The sequence below is a fragment of the Prionailurus bengalensis genome, chromosome E1 (assembly GCF_016509475.1).
Source record: "Prionailurus bengalensis isolate Pbe53 chromosome E1, Fcat_Pben_1.1_paternal_pri, whole genome shotgun sequence".
Taxonomy (NCBI): domain Eukaryota; kingdom Metazoa; phylum Chordata; class Mammalia; order Carnivora; family Felidae; genus Prionailurus; species Prionailurus bengalensis.
This window is the reverse complement of record NC_057347.1, coordinates 60,495,547-60,520,836: the sequence shown is the minus strand read 5'-3', so window position 1 is coordinate 60,520,836 and position 25,290 is coordinate 60,495,547. Positions and strand designations below refer to the sequence as shown.

Sequence of the window (25,290 nt, the reverse complement as noted above, 5' to 3'; positions counted from 1 at the left end):
CGGAAGTCAGCGACGCCCGCTCACTAGAGTCCGGAAGTCAGCCGCCCCGCCTCCGGCAGTTCAGAAGTCAGCCGCTCCGCCCTCCGCCCCGGAAACCACCCACAGCCCGCCCCCAAGCCCGGAAGTGGGTACTCCAGCTCCCGGCAGTCCGGAAGTCGGTGCCGCCCCGCCTCTGGCAGTCCGGAAGTCAGTCGCCCCACCCCCGACCCCGGAAGTCGGCGGCTGGTTGTCCGCCGCGAGGTCCCGGCCCTGCGCTCGCACCCGCCGGGTCGTGCGCTCGGTAGGGTCGGGGGTCGGGCCACCGTCGAGGGCTGTGGGCGGGCTGCAGGTGGCGCGGGCTGGCCACGCCTGGGTTCCAGGGCGTCCTGGAGCTGCGGGAAGCGGGCCGAGCGCGCAGGGCCTGGCTGTGGGGGTCGGGGGCAGCCCAGTGGTGGTCCAAGATCTAGGACCTGGGTGTGTCGATTGAATGCACCCTTTACTGTCAGATGCTTGATTTGACTTTCCTGGAGTTTCTGCAAAGCCACTCACGAGCTGGGTCCCTCGAGTAGTGCTTTGCGGGGGCTGCGGTCTTCGGGGCAGTTAGGCCGCTCGGCGCAGCATTTACTCAGCAGATGCTTGTGCTCGTCCTGACCCTCCGTTGTATAGCCTGTTGTCCCAGCGGCCGGAGGGGATCGTAGAGTGGCTTTCTCGGCCAACGCCAGGGCGTACTCGAGCTACCGCGAGCCTTCACTTCCCTTTCTTGGCGGAGGCCGGCACAGGGAAATGAGGGCGAGCTGGTGGGTTCTGCTGCGGTGTCAGAAGCTTGAATGCACACTGCGGCGGGCTAACGGTTTCCAAGTTGGACGGGGGCAGGTGGCGGTCAGGTGCCTGTTGACGCTTTGCGAGTCTGAGCAGGGCAGGTAGCCCCAGTCCAGTCGGTGTAACTGGGCAGAGAAGGGCCTTGAAAAAGAAAGGGTCTCTGGGGGCTGCAGAAATGGCCGTGGGCACAAGCTGACTGGTTCCACCGGTGCCCAGGCTTCCTTCCTGGGGAGGAACTGGGCGCTTGTGTGCAGACAGTGGCGGGAGGACTCCATTTGTCTGTCTGCCCGTCCGCAGCCCGTCTCCTGTTGAGAGTGGTGCCCTCGCGGTCCAGGGATGTACATGCAGGTGGAGTCACGCACCAGCTCCTGCCTCCATCTGAAGAGGGCTCCAGGCATCAGGTCCTGGTCTCTGCTTGTTGGTAAGAATTTCCATGTTTTCCCTCAAGTTAAAAATCTACCTTTAAAAAAAGATGAAAATGAAACTAAATTGTTCTTCCTTTGTTCCGTTACCCCCAAGTATAGCAACTGTTCTGTTGCTTTGTCTCTTCCCAGCCTTTGCTCTCTGTGCATGCCTTTGCAGAGAATTCCCACAGCCCTTTTTTCACCACTTAGCTTCTCCTACTGGGTGTGTTCTTCTGAGGTCCTGCCGTTCCGCTTTTACTTGCTTTCGTACACCTGCTTGCAGGTGTATGTTGCAGGCTCATGTGATGGGCCACAGTTCATTCCTGTTTTCGCTCTGTCCCTGGCGCCGTCTTTCCGAGGGTCCTGCACCCGACTGTGCTGCGCTGGTGGGATCCAAGGAGTGAGGGCTGGAATGGCTGTGCCATCAGCAGTGGTCTCCGGTTCATCTTTCCCGTCACCCTGCATGTGGCCTCTTGCCTGTTCTGCCTCATGTGCCATGTAGTGAACTTTATATATGTCTTGTGTTCGTTCCACACCACATGCTGTTGGCAGGTTCCTCTGTCTGGTTCCCACTCAGCCCTGGAACTTGAGTAGAGAAGCGTGTCCAGGGAACACTGTGAATGGCATTTGCCATGTTTCTGAGGGTACTCCCTGGATGTTTCCCCCACTTAAAAACAATTTTTTTTTTTTTAATTTAAATTGTAGTTACTTAACATACAGTGTGTTTCCCCCACTTGTGAGCCTGGTGGTCTTCTGTCCCCCCCGCTCCCCACCTGCAGCCATCCCTGGCCCCCGAAAGGCCTGCTTGTCTGGGCCTGGGGCTCCTGGGAGGGGGCTCTGGGCTGGTGGTGGCCCAATACTGAGGCACCTGCTTTCTTTTCTCTTTGCAGGAATCTTGTCTATTGGCCTGGCTGCCGCCTACTACAGTGGAGGTGAGGTGCTTCATCTGCTCACCCCCTGCCCCGCAAAGTAACTTCCTCTGCCGTTTGGGAAATAGAGCAGAGAAACAAAACCCTTCATTCGTGACCCACTGAGGCATAGCCTTTGGAATTGGCGCCCCTGCCTCTGTAGCCCCAGCTCTGTGCACTGGTGTGGTTTTCCTAGTATGCCTGTGCCATGAAGCCTGTGCCTTCCCCTTATATCTGGAGCATTTTCCTGTGTCATGAAATATTCTGCAAAAAGGTGCTCTCTTGTGCCAGCCTGATGTTCCGGTGCAGGCTGAGCCATACTCGCAGCCCCCCTGTAAGTTCCTACCCCTCCATTGTCACAGGCTTTGCCAGCCCAACTCCTCTGTCTCCAGTAGACACTGGAGGGGGAGCTGAGGGCACCCAGAGCTGGCTGGCTGTCCTGGGCCAGGGTTCCTTGCAGGCACGGGCAGCCAGCCAGCCAGCCAGCCCCAGACACCACTCCTGCCCAGTGTCCACTGGGGCGGGGCCCCTCATGGCCTTTGCCCTTCACCTGGCTGCGTCCTGTGTTTGCTCCTCAGATAGTCTGGGCTGGAAACTCTTCTACGTTACTGGCTGCCTGTTCGTGGCCGTGCAGAACTTGGAGGACTGGGAGGTAAGGTCAGCACAGGCAAGGGCGCTCAGGTGTTTCTGCTCCGGGCTTCCCCACGTGGGCATCACAGCAGACGGAGAGGCTCTGAAGCCTGAACTTTTAGCTTAGTGGTTTCTGGTTAGTGGCATTCGGCTCCTGGGCAGGGAAATCTCCTGAAGCTGTTTTTCTCCTAGAAGCTCTTCGTGACTGTTTGCACCGAAATTCTTTACTCTTGAGTGTTGCCATAGCACAGAATAGAATGATGGGCTCCCTCGGTGGCTGATGTCTGTCTCCCTTGGTGGCCAACAACCTCCCCTGTGCCTTTGTCCCCTTCATGAGGAACCGCATGACCCAGCGTTGCTCTCTGACCTCCGAGCTTTGACCTCCATGCTTTTGTTTGACAACCTCAGCTGCTGTGCTTACTTCTCTTTTGCTTGCAGAGAGCACCTGCTTTGATGCCCCTCTTTCTCTCTACACACCCTGGTCCCGTGCTCCCAACAGACAGGAGCACGAGAGCATCTGGCTGCAGGTGTTTGGCTCTGGCAGAGCACTTGGCCGTCAGGGTTGGGTTTCAGCTGGGTGTCTTCCTGAGCATCTGTTCTGGCGAGTCCGGGCCTCCTCTCTGGAAATTTTGTGTGTGGCTGGCTTGCAGAGAGGCCAGCAGCCAGGTGATCATCTTCTGGCCGGTTTTCCAGGAAGCTGTCTTCAACAAGGGCACCGGGAAGGTTGTGCTGAAGACGTTCAGCTTGTATAAGAAGCTGCTGACTCTTTTCCGAGCTGGTCACGACCAAGGTGAGGCACAGAGAGTGCACAGGACCCGGGGTGTGGCGGGAGGCCGGCTGCCCCAGGCTGGATGGAGGGTGGTGAGTGGAAAACAGAGACCAGGGCTAAGGCCTGGAAGTGGGGTGGGTCCAAGCTGGCCATTCAGTGACTTGGGGTTTTGCCCTGCCTGGTGGACACAGGGTGTCCCCAGACATTGCCGGGTAGCCCCTAGCTCAGTGGCCAGCCATCAGGGACCAGGAAGGCATTTTTCAACAGTTGGGGGAAGATGAAGCAGAAAGATGGGCAAAATAGAGCTCAGCTCCTCCCTGATGCGCTGGAGGGCACGGGTAGAGTTTTCAAGGGGCCGGCAGGAGTGCTAGATGCCCAGACAATGCTAGTGGCCCAACCTTGCGCTGTGGTCACTGACCAGTGATGAGGGTCTCTGTACGGTAGCCTTGACGTGGCTGTGCCCAGCACACAGGCAGGAGGGGCAGACGGGAGGTGGGCAGAATGCAGACACTGACCAGCTCCCCCGCAGTGGTGGTCCTACTGAATGACATCCGGGACGTGAACGTGGAGGAGGAGAAGGTCCGCTATTTCGGGAAGGGCTACGTGGTGGTGCTGCGGCTTGTGACGGGCTTTTCCCACCCCCTCACCCAGAGTGCCATCATGGGTCACCGCAGGTAAGCCGTGGGCAGGGGACTCGTTTGGCCAGGGCTGGCTGCCTGTGCCCCTCACCCCCATCAGGTGGCCCTCACAGTGGACTGCCCAGCACGGCAGGGCACAGGGAGGGGACCTGGGGAAACGTGGACTGTCCCTGCCACTAGGGGAATGTTGGAAGTCCCCACAGGGACAGAAGGGTCTCCTTGAGGACAGAGGTCTGGGGTCAAGTGAGGGTCGGGGCCAGAAGGCATCACGTCCTGGAAGTGGGCGGTCCGGCAGGAGGTAGGTGGGGTCTTCCTGGCCAGCACCTCTGCGGGGGTGACTTGCGCCTCCTGTTGTTGCCCGGCCCAGTGACGTGGAAGCCATTGCCAAGCTTATTGCAACCTTCCTGGAACTGCACCGCCTTGAGAGCCCCGTGGAGCTGTCTCAGAGCAGTGACAGTGAGGCTGATGGTCCAGGGAGCCAGAGCTGACGCCCGCAGAGCCCCTGGCCTTGGTTCTGGTGGCACCCTCGTGGGCCTCCTGGGCCACCAGCAAGTCTTCCTCCAGCGCCTGGCTGTGTCCCTGGCAGCCCCGGGGTGGGACCCTCAGCCATTCCTGCTGCTTGCTTCTGTCCTCTGAGGACGCCACAGGCTGGACTTCCTCTGCGGGCTTTGAGGTGTCCGGGGAGGGCATGAGCCTCAGATCTGCCTCTTCCTGGCATCGGACGGCTCCAGCCTGGGCAGCGTGGGGACCGGGTCTCTGGAATGGGAAGGATGTCCAGGCTCCCCAGGGTGGGGAGGAAGGCTTGCCAGCACTGGCTCCCCCCGAGCTGTTCAACCCCCCGGTGCAGCAGGTGAGCACAGGGCCAGCAGCTGGGTCAGGCTCTGAGGATGCCCATGCTGGCGTGTTGTCCCCAGGAATCCCAGTGCTCCCTACACACAACCTCCCTTTCCCGGCTGGATGTCCTCATTGGTTAGAGAGGTCCTTCCTTGCCCAGGGTCTGCAGGGCCCAGGGCAGATGGCGAGGGTCCTGTCTGGCTGTGTGCACTGTGGCCACGCCTGAGACCTCCCCAGCCCACAGACAGCAGTCTCCACCCAGGATCACGGCTGGGCTGTCACAGGGCAGAGAAAGCCTCAGCCTAGGCGAAGCCTGCTGGTCAAGAGGAGGCTCTCCTGGCTTCACGGTGGGCCTAAGCCAGGGCATCTCCCTTAAGAATCAGGTCCTAGCTTCTTGAACCCAGGCAAGAGGTGGGCTGGGCCCACAGCTGCCCCTCAGTGGGGCCCAGGGCCGCAGGGCGGCGAGGGCACCTCTGAGCAGGCCCTCAGGAGGCTGTGTCTAGGAATGGTCAGGACACAGAGCACTGCAGTGTCCCCAGGCCCTGGGTGAGTGAGGACAGTAGTTTCTAGGAAGCGAGAGAAACAAGACACTCCCTCTTCTCCATGGTGGCCGCCAACTAGCCCTGATTTGAGGACACAGTCATTTATACAAGCCAAAGTTAGGTTTTTAAGTGGTTAAGTCAAAGCCTTTTTCTAAAATAAACTATGAAACGTCGTAACGGGTTTGTGGTGTGTTCATCCCAGACGATAGATGCTCTGTACTCTGGAGGCGGCTCCCCCCGCCCCCACCTTTGCTGTGCCCCCAGGGTGAGGAGGGTCTTGGACCCCTGTGCAGGCCTGACTGCAGCCAGCCAGACCCATGGCAGTTCTAGCTTCCACTCCCTTTATTTCAAAAGAGCTGAAGCTCCCACGCAGACTAGCAAGTAGGCCCGGCACATCATGCCTTCCATTGGCCTTTCCAACGACGGCGGTCCGCGCCGTGGGTGCTGCCTGTGGCCGGCAGTCCCAGGCGCCTGGCAGACCTAGGGGGGCCCCAGGGGATGGCTCAGGCTCGGCCCCTCCCCTCAGGGGTCCTGACCCGAGTGTGGGCTGGGGCTGGGGCTGGGGCCGGCGCCGGCCGCCTCCCTGAGGTCCTGCACCAAAGCCTGCAGCCGCTGCAAGCTGGGCCGCGCATTCTCCTCCAGCCACTCCTCCACGGCGTCCGGGTAGAAGACACGATGCAGGGCGGCCTCCAGCTCCTGCACCAAGGTGCTCCACCTGGCCAGGAGGCTGAGGACCAGAGCCCGTGGTGAGCCCGCCTGCCGGGCACCCCTGGGTGACAGCTCACAGCCTGTGCGCTACGCTCACATTCCGAACAACCCTACAGGTCGGTATGGTTCTGTGCCTCAGTTTGCCTATCCATGAAACATGGCTATTAGCGCCCACCTCACAGTGTTGTTGGGGATAAATGAGTGACTATTGTGTTTTTACATCTAAAACTGGAATGCTCTTTACATCTAGCTGGCAGGGTTTTTCTTTATGTGTGAACCTGACAGCATCTGATGGCATCTAACCCTGCGTGGACACTGAGTTGGCCTTGGCTCAGAGCTGTGAGCCAGGAGAGCCCGGGGGCAGGGGGGCTGGCTGGCTGGCTGGGACTCTGTCCCCACGGTGCTGGTGGGGGGTGGGGTGGGGAGGGGATGTGGGGCATGCGGCAGCAGCAAGGCCAGGACAGGTCTCCAGCAGGTCTGGCTCCATGATGAGCCCTGGGCCCTCACCTTCTCAGGTGGGAATGGCCTAGCCTCTAACACTGAAGGCACAGCAGTCAGCAAAGCTGACTCACCTAGGAATTCGTGGCTGCAATACCTGCAGAGCATGTCTTAGTTCAAAGCCAGTAGCCACAGAAAGCTGTCATCGGGCGGCAGAGGACACGCAGCCCTGGGGGTGGGCACCGCGGGGAGGGGGCGGCTACCTGAGCGCCTGGGGCTGGATGTGCTGGACCATGACCGGGTGGATGAGCTTCCGCCCGCGGTGATAGGGGCTGAACCAGCCGGTCACGTACCTGAAGGCAGTCCGCACAGGCAGACCCGCTGCAGCTGACGTGTCTGCCTCACGGTGGTTTTAAGATCATACTTGTAAAAAACTTAGGAGTCTGGGAGGCATTTTAAACAGTTGCTTGCCCCCGGAAGTCTGTCTGTGACCACCCTCACCCTGTCCCAGGGGGAGTACGGGGTGGGGCTCAGCCCCTGCCTGCTCACCTGTCCCTCTCCAGGAGCGTGTCCACAGAGCTGCGCAGGTGGAGGCCAACGTGCGTGACGAGGGCCAGGATGTCGCTGCCAGGGAAGGAGCCGGCCCCCTCGCTGCACGGAGAGCCACCGTGCTGAGACGGGTCCACAGAGTGCGAGGGCAGAGGCAGGGCTGGGGGTGGGCAGGTTACCTCATAAGATCAGTTATTTCTAGGCTTGAGATCCCAAGAAAGTTCTCCACTCTTGCTTTAACGTCTTCGGTAAAGCCTCCTGCAACCAACCACAGATGGAGGTGGTTGGAGGGGCCTCTGGAGGGGAGCGAGGCAGGGGCCCTGTGCCACGGTGCTGGCCTGGTGGTGGGCAAAGTGGCCAAGGAGGCCAGCATGCAGGTGCCAGCCCCAAGGAGACCTCGGGGACAGATGGGCCCGTGGCTTCTTATTAAACACATGAAAACAGGCTCATTATGCTAAGAACAAGAAAACAGAGAATCAAGAGCAGCGAAACCCCTCGGGAGACCGCCGGCTGTGCCTCCGGCGCCCCCATGGTGTCCCGGGTGCACGCAGCACCCGGCAACTGTGGTTTCTCACACGTGGAGCCGTCCCGAGCAACTGGAAAGAACCAGAGAGGCCTGCAGGCACCACTGTGGGCCGGGCTCCACGTCAGTGTGGGTGGACACATGCCACTGGTGCAGGAGGGCGCCAGCTGGGATGGCAGGAGGCCTGTGTCCGCGGAGGGTGGAGGGCTCCACAGCAGCAGTGCCCTCCACGGAGCAGGGAAGCTGAAGCCAGCGCCCAGCATGGACGGGGTGTCCGCTGGGGTGTCCCTGTGCCTTCCTCCTAGCGGTTCACAACCACCGCTTCAGAAGCCATCGAATAGAGCGGAGGGCGGGTGTCTGTGCTTTTCCTGCTGCAGGCAGCCTGCACGCAGTCTGGGAGCCGGGCCTGCTCCCCCAGGGCCTCCCACACCTTTCTGCACCAGCACCACGTGCGCCAAGCAGTCCTGTGGTTCAGGTGCACGTGGTTCTGTGCCACCTGCGAGTCCCCGTCTCTGCCAAAGTGGCAAGTGCCGGGGCCAGCCTGGGCATTCAGTGGACTTACATAGCAAGGGCCCTTTTCTGCACCTCGCCCATGGTGAATTTCCTTCACGGGCTCTCTGGGGGCAGCGGGGGGGGGGGGGGGGGCGGTGGCTGAGCCCCCCTCTGCTGGTGTGAAAGACCAGAGTCCGGCCCCAAGGAGATACAGTCGGCGGCATCAGGCACTCCCGCCACCCGGGAGGAGCAGGAGACCGTACCGTGTAGGAGCGACTGCAGACAGACGGCCAGGGACGGGATTCCCACGGGCAGCAACTCGCACAGCACGGAGAAGTGATCGTACCTAAGTGCAGGGGAGAGGGGCGCTCAGCTCCTGCTTGCACATGAGACAGAGCTGGCTGCTGCCTCTGGAAACATCCCACCCAGAAGGCCCTGCCTGGGGGCCCGCAGCTGCCTCCGCCTCTGCCCTCCCGGGCGCAGCAATGGACCAGGCCTTGGTCCGGAGGAGGGGTTCACGTGCCGCTCCGCTTTTCAAATGGTGTGAAATCCCCAAGGGGCCAAAACCTGTCCCCATGCCCGCCATACGTGAGACGAGTCACGTGTGGCCCCCTGGAGGCGGGGCTGCCGAAGTGGCCCTCTGCAGAGTCTGGGGGCTGGCTGGCCGTGGGGTGTGAGGCGCCCAGGCGCCTCCCCTCTGACTGAGGCCCAGAATGGATGGGCCACGGAGGGGTGGTCGTCCCGGGCAGCAGCGCTGCGTCGACCCTCCGAGCAGGTCGGCCCGGGAGCTTCCCCGGGGCCTGTGTGGCCTTACCTCTGCCAGCCGGTCAGGACGATGCCCTGCAGCATGTCTGCGGGCCCGCTGGCCGCCACCTGCAGCCACTGCACATTGTTTCTGAGGTGGTGCTCGATAGGGGTCAGGGCCTGGCTCGCCCCTGTGGCCCCCTTGAAGGCACTGGCGGCCCACAGCCGGAGAAAACCGCACCTGCGGTACTTTTCCATGAGGAGAGCTGAGTGAGAGAGTGTGCGGTGTGACCGGCCCGGGGCCCGAGGGGCCGTGGCCGCAGAGCCCAGACACTGAGAAGCCAGGAGGAGCCCACAGCCGGGCAGGCTTAAATCTCAGTGAGAGAAGAGACTCGTGGAAAATACCACAGAGGACAGGCTATCCCGGTGTGACCCGCGACGGGACGTGTGCCAGGGGGCTCCCGGGGCTCATGTGGGAGGGGCCTGAGTGGAAGCTGAGGCGGTTAGCAGGATTCTGATGAACCTCAAGCCCCTGGGCCGCCAGGGCTCCAGGGTCTCAGAGGCCGTGGCCAGGTCACTGACCTTTGCCTTGGATGTCCAGGTCGGCCCCGTAGTCCCAGAGCACGGGCTCCACCAGCTGTGGCACCCCTGATGCTGGGGGCAGAGAGAGGCTGTGAGCTGAGGCCCGTCTGGACACATCCTGGCTGCCCACAGGCCTTGCATTACAACGGAGCACAGGCTGTCTTGTTTAGGGGGCGTGAGTGTTTTTTTTTTTTTTTTTTAACATTTATTATTGAGAAACAGAGAGAGAGAGAGCATGAGCTCTATGGGAGGGGCTGAGAGAGAGGGAGACACAGAATCCAAAGCGGGCTCCAGGCTCCAAGCTGTCAGCACAGAGCCCGACGCGGGGCTCGAACTCACGAACTGTGAGATCATGACCTGAGCCGAAGTCAGAGACTTAACTGACTGAGCCACCCAGGCGCCCCAGCGGGCTGTGGATTTTGAGAACAGACTCGAAACAGTTGACTTCTTGACAGTAAATGTTGCAACCATGAAGCCAGCCAACTTTGGAAATGACCAGACTCTGGGAGTTCTGTAAAAAGCGAACCCCCAGTCTCGGGGTCCCAGAGCTTCCTACGAGGGGGAAAGGCTCTGTGTGTGTGTGACGGTGGGGGCGCCAGGACTAGTGCAGTAGGAACACATTACTACTTGGATTTAATTCTAATTAGTCCTAGTGAGAACCCAGGTGGCCACACCTGGGGAGGGCTGCTGCCACGGACACACCCCAGTCCTGCAGAAGTGGGGGCAGTGGCTAGGCTCTAGGCCGAGGCTGTGACTGGACCATGGGGTACGTCTCTGTCTCATCCCAGAGCCTCAGCCACGACCCCTGCAGGGCTGGCCACAGGGTTGTGTGAGGCTGAGGCGGTTAGAGGCACCAGACACTCAAGGCCCAGTGGGACCCTTTCGCCCCCATCCCCCATTAGGGCCCCATGGCTACTCTCCATTCAGACTCATCACTTTGTACGCCTACAAGACTCTAAAATGCCTTCTGGAGGAATGGCCCTTTTGCGTGAGAAAATCTAGAAAGTGGCTCTAAGGGGGTTGCCTGGAGAGAGCACTCGGGGCAGGGGTCCTAGAGTGCTCCCCCCTCCCCAGACCAGGGTCCTGGGAGCCGCTGGCCTCCTTACTCCCTACTCCTGACACCAGAAGCCTGGGGGATGGGCCTGCCAACCTGAGAGCTGGTCCTCGGGGATGGCCCGCAGCATGTCGTCCCACACCAGTGGCGTCGTGGCGGGGTGCCGGGCCAGCACGTGGCAGGCCACCGCCTTCATGTGGGACAGACACAGTCTTGCTTTGGTGTTATGCTCCTGTCGCAGCCACCGTCTCGAGGCCTCACCCTCTCCAAGATAATAGACCTGGAAGGAAACACAGGCCCGCCTCCGGATCGCCCGGCCTCACTGCAGACACACGTGGGAGAGAGAACGCGCTCAAGCCATGTCTGATGGATCTCAGTGGCAGCTGCCTGTGGGGAGGAGCTGGTGAGGGGGGCCCTCCTGCTACACCGAGACCTAACTTCCCCTCAAGATTTCCTCTGAACATTCACAGCAGCCTGAAGGCGAGCTAACCTGAGTGTCTGCCAGCCAACGAGTACATAGAGCACATGGGGGCTGGCTCTGCCCCTGCCGGGGGCGAGGACAGCACGGCTGTTCGGGCCACAGGCCATCCCTCGTCCAGCTCCATGGCTCTGCCCGCATGAGGTCACGGGTCAGCTGGGAGGGATGACCTGGCTTTATCCTTCGTCCTTTGGTACGTTGACTACTTTTGTACGTAAGAGAATAACCCACAAAGTGGGACCAGGAGCAGGGTCTGCGGCAGGAGGGACGCCCGGTGGGTGAGGCTCAGGCAGAAGAACCGCCGAAGGACCCACCTCGTCGCAGCCGACGTGGAGCCACCGGGCGCCTGGGTGCAGCTCCATGACCTGGCTGATCATGGCTCCCACCAGAGCCAGGGACTCCGCCTCATGGGGGTTCAGGGTGTTAGGGAAGAGCGCCACTTCTCGGAGGTGAGCGAGAGCCTCGTGCTTCAGCACAAACTGCGGAGAGATGACAGGAGGTGACAGGAGGTGACAGACGCTGCAGCCACCCTGCGGAGTCACAGGCAGGGCCTGCTCCAGGTCCCCAAGAGGGCGCTGGCGGGCCGGGTTGAGCCTCTCTTTCCTCCCGGTCTGCCCGGGCTGGGAGAAGAACACGAGAACCAGGCTGCACGGGCTGTTCAGTACAGTACAGACGTCAGCACGTCCTCCCCTGAACACGTGCAGAACGGAACACTGGCCAAAACAGCCAATTCAGGGCTCTGGACGTGAACCAAAGGTGAACACCACACCTGAAGCCTGCTAGCACTGTGGTAAGAACAGAGAGTCTGCCCCCCACCCCGGCGCTGGCTGAGCGCAGACCCCCTGGGGCCACCGTCTGTGAAGGCGGCAAAGTCGCCCGAACTCTGCGGTCCTCATGGTGTGTGTGTGGCGGGGGGGGGGGGTGGCTACCACCAGCCAGAAATGTGATGGGTGACCGTGGAAACGAGAGCCGCGCACACACGGCTGAGGCAGGGGACTGGGTGAACTCCTCCCAGAGCCCCCAGCGCCTGCAGCACAGGGTGGGTCCTGACGGCTCAAGCACACGGCTGCCTGGGCCCTGGCTGACCACCAGCCATAAAGACAGAGGGGTGTCCCCTAGGAGGCCAGGGCAAAAATACAAATTAGAATAAAACACTATGGGGTGCCTGGGTGGCTCAGCTGATTAAGTATCTGACTTCAGCTCAGGTCATGATCTCACAGTTCATGGGTTCTAGCCCTGCGTCAGGCTCTGTGCTGAGAGCTCAGCCTGGAACCTGCTTCAGATTCTGTGTCTCCCTCTCTCTCTGCCCCTCCCCCACTTGTACTCTGTCTCTCAGTCTCTCAAAAATAAATAAACTGTTAAAAAATTTTTTTAAATAATGTATAGGGGCACCTGGGTGGCTTAGTCGGTTAAGTGTCCAGCTTCAGCTCAAGTCATGATCTCATAGTTTGTGAGTTCAAGCCCCATGTTGGGCTCTGTGCTGACAGCTCAGAGCCTGGAGCCTACTTCAAATTTTGTGTCTCCCTCTCTTTGCTCCTCCCCCTTTCATGTTCTGTCTCTGTCTCTCAAAAATAAATAAGCGTTAACACGCGCGTGCGCGCGCGCGCACACACACACACACACACACACACACACACAAAGAGAGGCATCAGTAGCCACACACAGCTGGGGACACAGGCCTGCAGATTAAATCCAGGCAATTCCAACCACTTGCAGGGGAAAAAGTCAGATTCTCTATAACATATTATCTGAAATGTCCAATTTTCAACCAAAAAATCATGAGATGTGCAAATAAACAGGAAAGTGGAACCCAGACTCAGGGAAAAAGCCAGTTGATAGAAACTAACACTGATGTAGGCCCAAATGTCAGATTTATCAATTACTTCAAAGAAACCATTATGAAAATGTTCCCAGAATTAAACTATAATAATGAAAAATGAAAATCCATTTCGTGGGCTCCACAGAAGATTTGAAACATCAGAAGAAACAGTGATTGGGATGACAGACCAATAGAGTCTCCTCAGGCTCAACAACACAGAGAAAAGGTGGGGAGAACAAAGAGACTCAGAAGCCCGTGCGGTGACATTAGGTGCCCTAACGCACATGCGAAGGGAGCCCTGGCCAAGAGGAGAGAATGGACACAGAAACACTTGAGGACGTGGCCCAAAACTTCACAAAAGTGATGAAAATAATCTACAGTTCCAAGAAGCTCGACGAGCCCCAAGCAGGATAAGTGCACAGAAACCCAGACCTAGAAGTCCTACTAACCAAACCACTACAGCAAGGCAAACGTACACAGGAAGTCCTGAAAGCATCAGGAAAAGAAAAAACTTTGGGAAATAATAACATAAGGAAAGGCTGACAGAGCCTGTTCATGGATCGGAGAAGTCAGCAGAGTAGAGGTAATTTCTCCCCAAGTTGACTTACAGACTTAATACAATTTCAATCAAAATCCCAGCAAGGTTTCTTAAAGACATACAGATAAACCTAGTCTAAAATATATATGGAGAAGCATGAGGTGCCTGGGTGGCTCAGTCAGTTGAGCGTCCGACTCTTGGTTTTGGCTCAGGTCGCGATCTCACGGTTGGTGGGATCAAGCCCCGCGCTGGGCTCCGAGGACAGCCGTGCGGAGCCTGCTTGGGATTCTCTTTCTGCCCCCCTCCCCATGCTCTTTCTCTCTCAAAATAAATAAGTGTACATTAAAAAATACATATATGGTTCAGAAATGGGCCACAAATAATGTCAACTGGTTTTTGACAAAGATACAAAGGCAATTCCAAATTTCAAATTCCAAAGAGAGGATAATCTTCCAATCAGTGGTGCTGGCATGACCAGCCATCTCGAGGGGTCATAGGCTATGTGCAAAACACAATAAACCTCACCTTACACCTCAGGCCTTACACAAGAATTAAGTCAACACGGACCATAACAGCAAGTGGGAAGTGTGCAAATGTAGAACTTTAGAAGGAAACAGGAAAAATCTTCATGATCTGGTGACTGGCAGAGAAATGACACCAAAAGTACGACCCATCAGAGCAAAGCTGAGAAACTGGACTCATCAAAATTAGAGACTTTTGTTCTTTGAGATACACTAAGACGATGATGACAAAGTACAGATTGGGGGCAAATACTTGCAAATCACACATCTAACAGACTTGTATCCAGAATGTCCAGAGAACATTAAAAACCGAACAGTTCAGAAGACAAAATGTGCAAATACTCATAGAGCTATGTCACAAAGTGGGTATTCTGGAGCGCCTGGGTGGCTCATTCGGTTGGGCGGCCGACTACGGCTCAGGTCATGATCTCGCGGTCTGTGAGTTTGAGCCCCTCATCGAGCTCTGTGCTGACAGCTCAGAGCCTGGAGCCTGCTTCGGATTCCGTTCTCCCTCTCTCTCTTCCCCTGCCCTGCTTGCACTCTGTCTCTCCGTCTCAAAAATAAATCAACGTTAAAAAAATTTTTTTTAAATCCAAAAAACAAAGGGGGTGTCCTGATGGTACGTAAACACAGGTAAAGGACCTCCTCCAGAAGGAACCAACCTGAGGACACCTTAACTTTGGATTTGTGGCCTCCAGCACAGAGAGAGCACGCTTCCGTAGTCTCAAGTCGCCTGGTTGAAACACTTTACTGCAGTGGCCCCCGGAAACAAATGCACCCTGAGAGCCCCGCAAGGGCCCCCTCAAGGAGCAGGATTGGGGGGCCAGGCTGTGCTCTGGAACGACAGAGAAAGGGGCAGAGGGCACCGCTAGGGGGGCCTTCCAGCAGGTCAGGCGGTAGTTCGCACAAGGGTGGAGACAGGGATAGCAGGTGCCAACTCAAGAGCCTGAGGAGCAAAGGCACACGATGGCCCGAACTGCAGGGGTGGGAGGGGTGCCGAACAGGGCAGCGGAGACTGGGTCTGGGGGTCACGGAGCACGGGGAGGGGAGGCAGGAGTGGGCACCGCATTGTCTAGGGAGAGCGTGAGGTGAGGAGGGAGGGTTTCGAGAGAAGCTGTGGGGACCGCCACATCCAGCGGCAGCTACAGGATAGCACGCTGCTGGCAGAAGTGGCGTCACAGCCAGAAGTGGGGGGCCGGAACAGCGTGGGGTTTGGGAGGGAGCAGCTGGGGCCACGCAAAGCCCGAGACACAAGTTGAAGGGACGAGAACCCGTGGCTGCATTTAGTGACTCGGAGGACGGGGTGGGGGGGGGGGGGCTGTGGAGATGCTCTGTGGCCCCTGGTGGTGGGAAGTGAGGAGCACAGAGAGCGCATCACGCAGCTGCGACAGGAAGGTTAGAGGCCAGAGGCCTGGGCGGTGTGGGGGGAGGGGGGCGGGGGCGGGGGCGGTCCCGGGTGCTCAGCTCGAGAAGGGAAGGGCTGCCCGTGGGTCTAGCCGGTGTATCTGTTAGAGGGAAAAACGGAACCTGCAGCCACTAAGCGTTTAATTTGCTTTTCATTTTTGATGCAGACGTGAAAAATGTTTCCGAAGATCACACAAGAGCTTGGGGAAATATTTTCAGTATTGAATGATGAATACAAGTTAAAAAGTAAAACAACTCGGCCCCCAGGGCTCCATGGGAATCATGCATCCCCCACTGGCTCTTTCCCACCATTCCTTGGACAAAGTCGCTCTGATCTAGAGTCCTGTGCTCTCCGGTCGTTTGCAGGGCAGGGGCTTGCAAGAAAGAGCTGCTCCCTGCCTGTGTACCCCTGAGCCCCACACCTGGGTATCAGGAACCTTTGTTCCTCCCACTTACCTCCATGTGTCCAAATGTCTGTACCAATGGAATGACCTCTAGCTCATTCAGTGCAGCCAGATGCAGGATCTCTTTGATTTCAGGGGGGCTAGAGAGACAAACATCGATCACCCAGAGAGGTTCACACCACCTCCATTCACACAAGAGCTCCCATTCACACCTCCCGTTCACACGAGAGCTCCAGTTCGCACCACCTCCTGTTCACACCCCAGCCCATGTTCACACACGCACACACTCATGCTCCTGTTCACGTTCCCTCTCCCTTGTCAGGCTCCGGGGGACTCTCCTTGGGAAACTGGTATGGTCACCATTGGTCACTATTCCAAAAAGTACAAAAGATATGCCTAAGGTTTCAGAGAGGGCTCTCTAGAATTTTGGAAAATGATGCTGTTATGTTCTCAAATAACAGTTTGCTTTTTACTTGCTATTCTTACCCAAACTATAAGAAGCAAGTCATTTTACAAGAAATTAGAAATCATATCCTAGAGCAGGAATGGTAGATGGGCTGAAGGACAAATCTGCCTGCCTGTTTTCACACGCCCCATGACCTAAAAATGGTCTCTGTAGTTTAAAATGGTTGAGAAAAATCAAAAGAGGAATAATATTTCATGACATGTAAAAATTATATGAAATTCGAATTTCAGTACCCACAAACAGCTTTATTGGAACACAGCCATGCTCACTCATTTACATTATCACCCATGACTGCCTGTGCTCCACAGATGGTTGTAACAGAGGCCAGGTGGGCTGCACAGCCTAAAATCCTGACCGTCTGGCCCTTTCCAGAAAAGCCGGTGACCCCTTTGATAGAGGAAAGAGAAAAGAGCTTCAAGGTTGCGGTGGCGGACTCAGCCCCGTGGGGGTTAGCTTCCGTCTGTGAGCACGCCTGAGGGCAGGAATGCTCCAGGTGGTGAGGACAGCACGCAGGAGGGCTAGTTGCCCACTGCGTTACCAGTTGTCGTTCATGAATTTATCTCAAAAAGAAAATGATCTCCAGTTTCTGTATGTGTTTGAACCATTTCTTAAGTTAATCAGTTCTCTGACTATACTGATTTTAAAGAGACGTTTTTCAAGCTTCACAGGTACCCCAGCACTTTTTCCACTTGAAAAAACACACTAAATAAACAAAAGGTGTTCACTGTATGAAGAAAAACAGAATAGTGTGAAAAGACACCTCACTGCAATGTTAACACTCTGAGCATGCGCATGGGGCATGGACATTTTGGGGAGTTCTGACATAGAGCCAAACCTCCCTCCAGAACGGTGGGGTGCTTCAGAGCCTACCAGTGGGAGGTTTGCTTTTTTCTGACCTTGTGAACACAGAGCATTAGAACTTTTTAAAAAGTTTCGCCAATTGGATAGCCAAAATGGTGTTTGACTTGTTTTAATTTACTTTATCACTATCGTATGCTTATCGGACATGTTAATTTCTTTTGGGGGATCTGCCCGTTAATATCCTTTGCTCATTTTCCTTTTGGGTTATTTGCTATTGATTTACATGGACACCGTAACTCTAGGGGCGCCTGGGTGGCTCAGTGGGTTGAACACCCAGCTTTCGCTCAGGTCATAATCTCACGGTTTGTGAGTTCGAGCTCCACGCTGGGCTGTCTTCTGGCAGCACAGAGCCTGCTTTCAGATCCTCTGTCTCCCTCCCGCTCAAAAATAAACATCAAAAAAATAATAAAATGGACACCACGACTCTAAAGCCCAGCAAGGTACACCCACAAGCACTGTATCTACTTTTACGGATTCTGACCCCCTTTCCTTTAATCTTTGTTTTCCTGATGAGGGTCCCAACCATGGCCTTAAAGAGCAGCATCCCCTTTCCCACCCCCCCCCCGCCTTCCCCAATCCTCCACCCTCCCCCTAAATGTTTCCAAATTCTCTTCAGTGAGTGTGTTTTATTTTCGTAACTAAGACAGGCGTTTAAAAGCCAGACGTGGGCTGCCCCACCACTGCCAAACCCTCGCCTGCCCTGCCCACACCTCCGGGCGGCCCCAAGCAGCCGCTTTCTCCGTGGCTGGGGTACCTGTACGCGTGCTTGGCCCTCAGCAGCCTCAGGTGGCCCTCGTAGGGAAACATGTCTTCATACTCGAGGAGCAGCCCATTGGCGCCCAGGGCATGGAACAGAGGAAAGACCTGGGGGAACAGGGATGCTGTGAGGATGCGACTATCTGAAGGAAGGTGACAGCTGTACCCCATGCGGTCTGCCTTCTTGCTCGAGGGCATGGTTGTAGTTGAGATTCACATTTTTCCTGGAAACGTTTAACCAGAATGCATACTTTGTGTTACACCAAATCGAACTCTCTACCACATCGAGTCTTCACTTGACACAGGGCGGGTCTGCACCTGGGGAGCAGAGGCGCAGCTCAGCCTGCGGACAGCGAGGGGCTGAGGGCGTGGCAGGAAATGTTCCCACCTCCTCCTCTACCTTTATTTCAAAGGGTATGACTTCCTATTCTCAAGGATTTTCAGGACTAGTTCATGCCTACCATACACAGAACTGAGATTTCTTTCTGGTCTGATGTCAAGGCCAGGGTGGAAAAGAACACATCTTGGGCGCTACTGGAGGGGCCTCCTGCAGGTATCTGAAATAGCAGCCCCTCCCTGGATGATGGTCATTGCGGGTTCCACAAGATTTTAACACTGCTGTTGATGTATCTGTCAAGCTTTCTCTCTCCACAAGTGTGGGGACATTCTGACGCAAGCTGGATGGAAGGAGCAAAGGAGCCTGGGGCTAAAACTTAGCTGTAGAAAGTTCATAATCGGTAGTAGACTGCAAACTACAAAGAGAGGTAGACAGATTGTGGAAAGGAAAGAGCTCATGCAGGTCAGGCATGTGGATAACGCGACATAATGGTCTCGGTATCTTCCATTTTCCTCGGCATTTTTCCCTCCGGTTTCCTTCTTAGCCTGTCGTGGCCATCTGACCACCACAGCCGTCTGGCACTTCGACCGTTGGGGGTGGTGGTGATCCTCTGTGTTGTGGGTGGTGGGGAGGCTGTGGGGCCGGGCGGCCTGGCTGTCCCCAGCATACACTCCGTCCGGCACTGGACCCAGCTGGGGAGAAGGTCTTCACTGTGAAACCGCACAAGCATGCACACACGTGACAGACTAGGCCCCTGTGTCCTGCTGTCAAGACTCAAAATCGTTTTACCTAATTTCCACTTTTCTGACTAGAATATTTCTAAGCGAATCCCGGACAACACAATTGTTCACCTATAAATAATTCAACACATATCCCCGATGAAGACTTTTCACAAAAGCACAACTATAGCAACTATCCCACCTAACCAAACCACTCTTTAAAATCATCCACGTTCCAATTTTCCCATGTCTAGAATCTTTTCACGTGCAGCTTAAGCCCAGTCCAGACGACACCCACACACTGCACTGTTTTAACAGATTTTTTAAGGTTCTCTGATTTTTAACGGTACCCTTTTTTTAATTTGAAATTTATTTGTTGAGGAAATCGAGTCCCTTGTTTCGCATGGTTTCCCAAATTTTGGATTTGATGGATGGTATTCTTAAGATGTCCTTTCGTGTGTTTCCTGTTCTCGTGTGTGCTGGCGGTTAGACATGAAGGTGAGATTAGATCCAGGTTTCATTCTTTTGGCAAGAGTACTTCATAGATGCTTCTAGAAATCACGAGTCTGGCTGCTCCACTGGAGTGATGTCAGGCTGATCAGTGGGTTCAGGGGCATCAGCCAGACCCATGCCTTGAACTTCTGCCCAATGGTTTCAACTACCACTGACATTACCTAGGGCACCCTGAACAGGAACTGTGAGGTGGTGACTTTCCAATGACGTCATTCCTCATGTCTGTTGGCTGGAATGCTTCCTTAGGGCAGAATTTTCTCTCAGCAATTATTTGGTTACTCCAGCCCTGCCACTGCTGCCGCTGGTGGTTCGTCAGTAAATTCTCTTGGATGTTTACAATAGCTGGCCTGTAGCTTTTGTACCATGAAGACCATTTTGGTTGGATACAAAACCCTTGATTCATGTTTCATTTTCTTGAGTACCTTAAATATGTTCTTTCCTTGTCTTCTGTCATAAAATGTTGCTGTCAAGTATCTGATGCCAGCCTAAGTTTCCTTCCCTCATATAGAACTTGGGCCTTTTTCCTGTGTGCCCAAAGGAGTTGTTCATTTTCATTTTCTTTAATCTGACACCTTTACCAAAGGGTGCCTTAGTGTCCATCATCCCAGGTATACAGTATGCCCTTTCCACACACAGACCCAAGTATTCTTTAATTTCACAAAAGCGTTTTTGAATTGTAGTTTCTGAGCATTTGTCCTAGAGCACTGCTTTGGTTCCCTGCTCGGAGGACTGTTGAGCATGGCTGAGACACAGCGTCTTCCTCATCAAGAGGTGGGGTCTACCCCCAGCCTTGAATCTGGGCTGACATGGACTTGCTTTACCAAGAATCACGCAAGGCCCAGGATGGCTTGCAACTTTCGAGCCTAAATGCTGCCCTGTGACTGCCGTGCAGACAGGAGGCTGGCCTACCCTCTGTGAGGCCAGGCACCCACGTGGAGCAGAACTGAGGGGCCCAGCGGACAGCCAGCACTAACCGCTGGACATGTAAGGCCATCTGGGACCGTCTGGCATTCCTAGTCGTCAGGGGACTGCAAACACAGGAGGGAACGGGGGCAGACCGGCAGAGCCACCCACCAGACCAAAGAAACGGACGGAAGGAATTGCTGTCTGAAGCCTCTAATTTTGGGGTGGTCGACCCCCCAGCAGCAGGTCACTGAGGCAGTGGCTCCAGCAGCAGGGGAGCTGGACCTTCTTTGCTTATCTTCTGTATTTATCAATTTGTTACAACGCTTTTTATCTCTTCATGTGTGACATTTTCTTCCTCGTTATTTACTTCCCAAGAGTATGCTTTCCACGGTGTCTGCTCACTTCTGTCCTTCTAGTTTAGTCTCTGACTTTGTTTCCTTTTTTGTCATAACTCATTCCTGAGCCTGGTAAGCAGTTGCTCTGTACCCTTCTGTCTGGCTATTACTTGCTGGGCTTCTCTACTTCTGAATACACTGTTTGCTCATAGCTCCTATCATTTTCTTAATATCTTCTATCTTATTTTGAAATATTACATACAGCTTCATCTGCTTTGCGGTCACATCTTCCTGGTGCACCTTTGTCATTATGGTGTTCCTGAGATCATGATTCTCTTTTTTCTTACAGTGCCTGTGTATGATATTTAACCACAATCCTTTTCTGCTACTCATGTTTTTTTATTTAAAAAGTTAAAAAAATTTTTTTTTACATTTATACTATGTATTTTTTTTTAATTTTCTTTATTTTTTAAAATTTACATCCAAATTAGTTAGCATATAGTGCAACAATGATTTCAGGAGTAGATTCCTTAATGCCTCTTACCCATTTAGCCCATCCCCCTTCCCACAACCCCTCCAGTAACCCTCAGTTTGTTCTCCATATTTATGAGTCTCTCGTGTTTTGTTCCCCCTCTGTTTTTATATTATTTTTGTTTCCCTTTTTTTTTTTTTTTTTTAATTTTAGAGAGAGAGCACAAGCAAGGGATGGGGCAGAGGAAGAGAGAGAGAGAGAGAGAGAGAGAGAGAGAGAAACCTGAAGCAGGCTACACATTCAGTGCAGAGCCTGATGCAGGGCTCGATCCCACAACCTTGGGATCATGACCTGAGGTGAAATCAATAGTTGGATGCTGAGCTGACTGAGCCGCTCAGGCGCCCCACTACTGCTCAGGTTTTTTTAATTTAATTTTTTTTTTTTTAACATTTATTCATCTTTGAGAGACAGAGAGACAGAGCACGAGCGGGGAAGGGGCAGAGAAAGGGGGACACCGAATCCGAAGCAGGCTCCAGGCTCTTAGCTATCAGCACAGAGCCTGACGCGGGGCTCAAACTCACGAACTGCGAGATCATAACCTGAGCCAAAGTCGGACATTCAACTAACTGAGCCACCCAGGCGCCCTCCCTTTTTTTAAAAAAATTTTTTTCCCACTACTGCTCAGGTTTAAATGAGATGTGTTTTCTTGTATTTTTAAGAATAGGTTCTTTTTTTAAGGTTTGTTTTTTTTTTTTAAGTTTATTTTGAGAGAGAACGTTAGCAGGGAAGGGGCAGAGAGAGGGAGAGAGAGAATCCCAAGCAAGCTCCACGCCACCAGCACAGAGCCTGATGCAGGGCTCGAACTCACAAACTGCGAGATCACAACCCGAGCCAAAACCAAGATGCTTAACCACCTGAGCCCTCCAGGTGCCCCTAAGAACAGGTTCTTGTGTTTGGAATGGAGATGGGCTGGTCCAGGGCTCCCTCTCTGTGGTTACAAGAAGAATCAGGAGTTACAGACACCATGCAGCCACTTCCACAGCACTTGGCCTCTGCATCCCTTCTCTTGGCACTGGAACCTTTCCTCTGCTCCACTTTCAATGTTCTTGCCCAGCTCACTGTGGATTCTCTTCCCAACGCTGCTGTCTTTAATGTGGGGCTGTCTTTCTAGAAGTTTCTGGAAGGTATTTCTGAGAGCCTTGGGCCTCTGCAACATCTTCTTCTGAGTCTTTCTGCACTCACTCTCAAATTGCAGCCAGTGAAACCTCTCCTCAGTTCTTCTCTCACGGAGGACCTGTACTTGCAGGGCCATTTTCTGGCTTCTCTGGTCTTGGCCCTGTCAGAATTCCTTCCTCTGTCCTCCATCACTGCCTGCCTGGCTACTAATCTCACATGGGTGTTACACTGTTTTAAGGTCTGGCTATACCACTTGGGGTTCATGGGGACACCCTCACACCTACTTTTGTTGAAGAGGGTATTAGTTTTCTAGGGCTGCTGTATCAAATCACCACTAACTAGGTGGCTTAATGCAATGAGGATTTAATCTCTCTGAGTTCTACGAGCCAGAAATCAAAAATCAAAGTGTGGGCAGGGTGGTGCTCCAGGGAGGAACCCTTCCTTGCCTCTTCCAGCTCCTAGTGTCTCTGGCAGTCCTGGTGTTCCTTGGCTTAGAGATGCATCCCTCCAATCTCTGCCTCTGTCTTCACAGGGTGCCCCACGTCTACATTTCCCTCTTCTTATAACAACATCACTCATTGGATTAGTACTACTCTACTCCTGCAAGGCCTCATCTTATGTCGCTTATAACTGCAAAGAGCCTATTTTCAAATGAGGTCACACTCACAGGTACAAGTGGTTAGGATGTGAACGTATCTTTTCTGGGGACACAATTCAGCCCACAGCGAAGAAGCTGTGGGTTTCTTTTGTTGTTCCCCCTGCCCCCTTTTGCTATCCTAGTCGCTCAGTTTTACAAAGGGATTTGGGGGAAACTCAAAAGCTGTGCTGCTGCCAACATCATGCCCCAGCCTGGAACCCCGTGGTCGTGCTCTAAATACACATTTCTACAGAATACTGTTTACCACTTTGGAGACCAAAGCCAAGGCAAGGGAGACTGACTAGGGGGAAAGGGGCTCTTACCTCAGAGAGGTAGGAGACCTTTGGTGGAGCTCCTTTAAGGTCCAGATGAACTAATCGCATCTTAAATGGTGAAGAACCTGACATTTCACCATTTGTCATGAAGTCATATGACAAAATCTCTGGTCTGGGCACTTCTTCCTAGTGGAGAAATTCAAAGTTAGAAGCGGCAGAGGCTCCTTTTTGCCCCTTGGCCTCACACTTTGTGTTTCTGCTCTGACACGCCCAGGTGTGCTTTGTCCACTAGGAGCAAACTCATTTTGCCCACGTGAAAATGAATCGAGAGATCTACCTCATGTTCAGATAAAGGGACCTCTGCCACTTAATCGCGATCTGCCCCTAACACAGAACAGCACTTGTTTTGTTTCCTTATGAGATGGCTGGAAGAACACAAGTGGCCGCAAAATAATTTGGTTTGAAAGCCTGTCTTGCGCTGTACGTACCACGCGGGGCAAACAGGCAGGCAGGTGCAAACATTTTTCAGGCCCTGCAGTATGATGTTTCTGTGCAAAATTTACCTTCAATTTTATTTTACTTTGAAGAGCATTAAAAACCATTTACATTCTAGAGCCCAAGTGAACTTGGTTACGGAGGAAGCAACTGTAAACATTAAGTCTAGGTCAGAGAAAACTGTCTAGGATTTAAAACAGGCCACGGATAATTTGAAAAATAAGTGAGCCACGAGTATATTAGAGCTGACTAGTTTACGTTCAAGTACAGGAAAGATCTAGAGGGTAATGAAGTAGTTGGGAAAGACTGAAATCTTCCCGCCAGTGAACATAAAAGCACAGAGGATGAGATGCAAAAAGCGAAAGAAAATCTTTACATGGTGGTCATTTTTACAGTCCACTAATTCAAACTACCCATTCTGTGAAAGGGTTCACAAACCCCTAACCTTACGAAATCTATTATAAAGCAGGCAGGATGAAATTGATGCAACAGAAACCGGTTTGGTTTTTGTTTGTTTTTTTTTAAGAAATTATATTCAAAACAATCGCAATGACAAAAAAGTTACCAGCTGCCGGGTAGATGAGTTTTGTGAACAAGCATTCTGAAATCCGCTTTTAAAGTTGAATTATTTAAAATCGGACAGACCAATTCCATTCTCCAGGGAACAGCCTTAAAAGAAACACTTCCAGGCTGAGGGGTGTGCACTGGTGGTGTGCACATCCCCTCCGGTTCAGAGACAAGCCCTGCTCCCGCCCCTGCAAGCCGAGGTAAGCGAGCACCGACGTCTCACCTGAAACTCACACGGTGGCTTAACAACGCGAAATCTCCGCAAAATCTGAAGGAAAAGAAACAGAAGTCAGTGTTTCATCTCTGAAGAGTGTGCTACTCTCTTTGCTCCGGCTCCCTCCTGCACGAAGTCTACAGAAATGAGACTATCCCGAAGACCGGGGCAGGAGGTCACTGGCCAGCCTCTCCGCTGGGTGTGCACCCGACGCTGATGGCACCCCGAATGGCACCCGAGCTGCACTCCGCTGCCCAGTTTCGGGAGTGTGGGCAGGCCTTTCAGACCAGCAAGTGTGTGACCATTTTCCCTCCGGGTGCTCGCCTTCTCCAGACTCCGTCCTCGCGCATGAACCTCTCTGGTAGCTGCGCTCCTTCGGAACCAGGCTGCTGGCGGGGCTGGTTGAGCGGTGCCTTCTCACCCACCGGACGAGGTCCTGTGCGGAAACGGAAAGCTGCACGCCAGCTGGGCCCTCGCGAGGTACGCGTGCGCGGAGCACCAGCCGGGCCCAGCACCCCAGGCGTGGCGCGGACCCCAGGGAAGGAAACGGAGACCCCGGGAGGAGGGCTTGGAGACCTCCGAGAAGGGCCGGGAGAGCCCGGCAGGAGGGCGCGCACGCGGACGAGGACGCACTTCTGACTGCAGGATCTGAGGCTCAGCGGGTTCCGAGGACGGAGAGGCGGGCGGGGGGCGCGCGGGTGGGCGGGGTGTCCGGCGAGGTGCGCGCCCAGGTCCGCGGCGCCCCGCCCTGCTCGGCGTTCGGCCTCCGATTGCTCGGGCCTGG

The 25,290-nt window shown here is 54.6% G+C and overlaps 2 protein-coding genes across 6 annotated transcripts; one reads left to right on the top strand and one right to left on the bottom strand.

Annotated features, from left to right (window-relative positions):
* Positions 1-147: 147 nt before the first annotated feature.
* LOC122485986 (cytochrome b-245 chaperone 1) lies at positions 148-5,700 on the top strand. Of its 2 annotated transcripts, none has more exons than XM_043585474.1 (7): positions 148-280; positions 1,096-1,219; positions 2,093-2,134; positions 2,689-2,762; positions 3,434-3,530; positions 4,039-4,183; positions 4,515-5,700. In XM_043585474.1, the coding sequence occupies exons 2-7, from the start codon at positions 1,135-1,137 to the stop codon at positions 4,633-4,635; spliced, it is 564 nt and encodes a 187-aa protein (XP_043441409.1). In that variant the 5' UTR covers positions 148-280; positions 1,096-1,134; the 3' UTR covers positions 4,636-5,700. The 2 variants fall into 2 exon arrangements, with proteins under 2 accessions (XP_043441409.1, XP_043441410.1); XM_043585475.1 differs by having other exon boundaries at positions 199-776.
* Positions 5,701-5,847: 147 nt separating this feature from the next.
* HEXD (hexosaminidase D) lies at positions 5,848-25,231 on the bottom strand. Of its 4 annotated transcripts, XM_043585465.1 has the most exons (15): positions 25,083-25,199; positions 24,831-24,942; positions 24,516-24,560; positions 23,279-23,416; positions 17,859-17,968; positions 15,830-15,917; positions 11,406-11,570; positions 10,710-10,893; positions 9,560-9,631; positions 9,048-9,243; positions 8,497-8,579; positions 7,398-7,476; positions 7,219-7,320; positions 6,933-7,022; positions 5,848-6,250 (listed from the first exon to the last, which is right to left on the bottom strand). In XM_043585465.1, the coding sequence occupies exons 4-15, from the start codon at positions 23,375-23,377 to the stop codon at positions 6,046-6,048; spliced, it is 1,473 nt and encodes a 490-aa protein (XP_043441400.1). In that variant the 5' UTR covers positions 23,378-23,416; positions 24,516-24,560; positions 24,831-24,942; positions 25,083-25,199; the 3' UTR covers positions 5,848-6,045. The 4 variants fall into 4 exon arrangements, with proteins under 4 accessions (XP_043441400.1, XP_043441403.1, XP_043441399.1 ...); XM_043585468.1 differs by lacking the exon at positions 6,933-7,022 and having other exon boundaries at positions 25,140-25,231; XM_043585464.1 differs by lacking the exon at positions 25,083-25,199 and having other exon boundaries at positions 24,831-25,019.
* Positions 25,232-25,290: the final 59 nt, after the last annotated feature.

What these genes read in the sequence shown, in the direction of transcription:
- HEXD (XM_043585465.1), bottom strand. Translation starts at nt 23,377, where the DNA reads ATGACAAATGGTGAAATGTCAGGTTCTTCACCATTTAAGATGCGATTA. An exon ending in GTCCTGACCGGCTGGCAGAG is followed by an intron (nt 8,580 to 9,047) that starts GTAAGGCCACAC and finishes CCCTGCACTTAG; the next exon opens with GTACGATCACTTCTCCGTGC. An exon ending in ACGCTCCTGGAGAGGGACAG is followed by an intron (nt 7,023 to 7,218) that starts GTGAGCAGGCAG and finishes GACTGCCTTCAG; the next exon opens with GTACGTGACCGGCTGGTTCA.
- LOC122485986 (XM_043585474.1), top strand. Translation starts at nt 1,135, where the DNA reads ATGTACATGCAGGTGGAGTCACGCACCAGCTCCTGCCTCCATCTGAAG. An exon ending in GTCCTGGTCTCTGCTTGTTG is followed by an intron (nt 1,220 to 2,092) that starts GTAAGAATTTCC and finishes TTCTCTTTGCAG; the next exon opens with GAATCTTGTCTATTGGCCTG. An exon ending in TGCCGCCTACTACAGTGGAG is followed by an intron (nt 2,135 to 2,688) that starts GTGAGGTGCTTC and finishes TTTGCTCCTCAG; the next exon opens with ATAGTCTGGGCTGGAAACTC.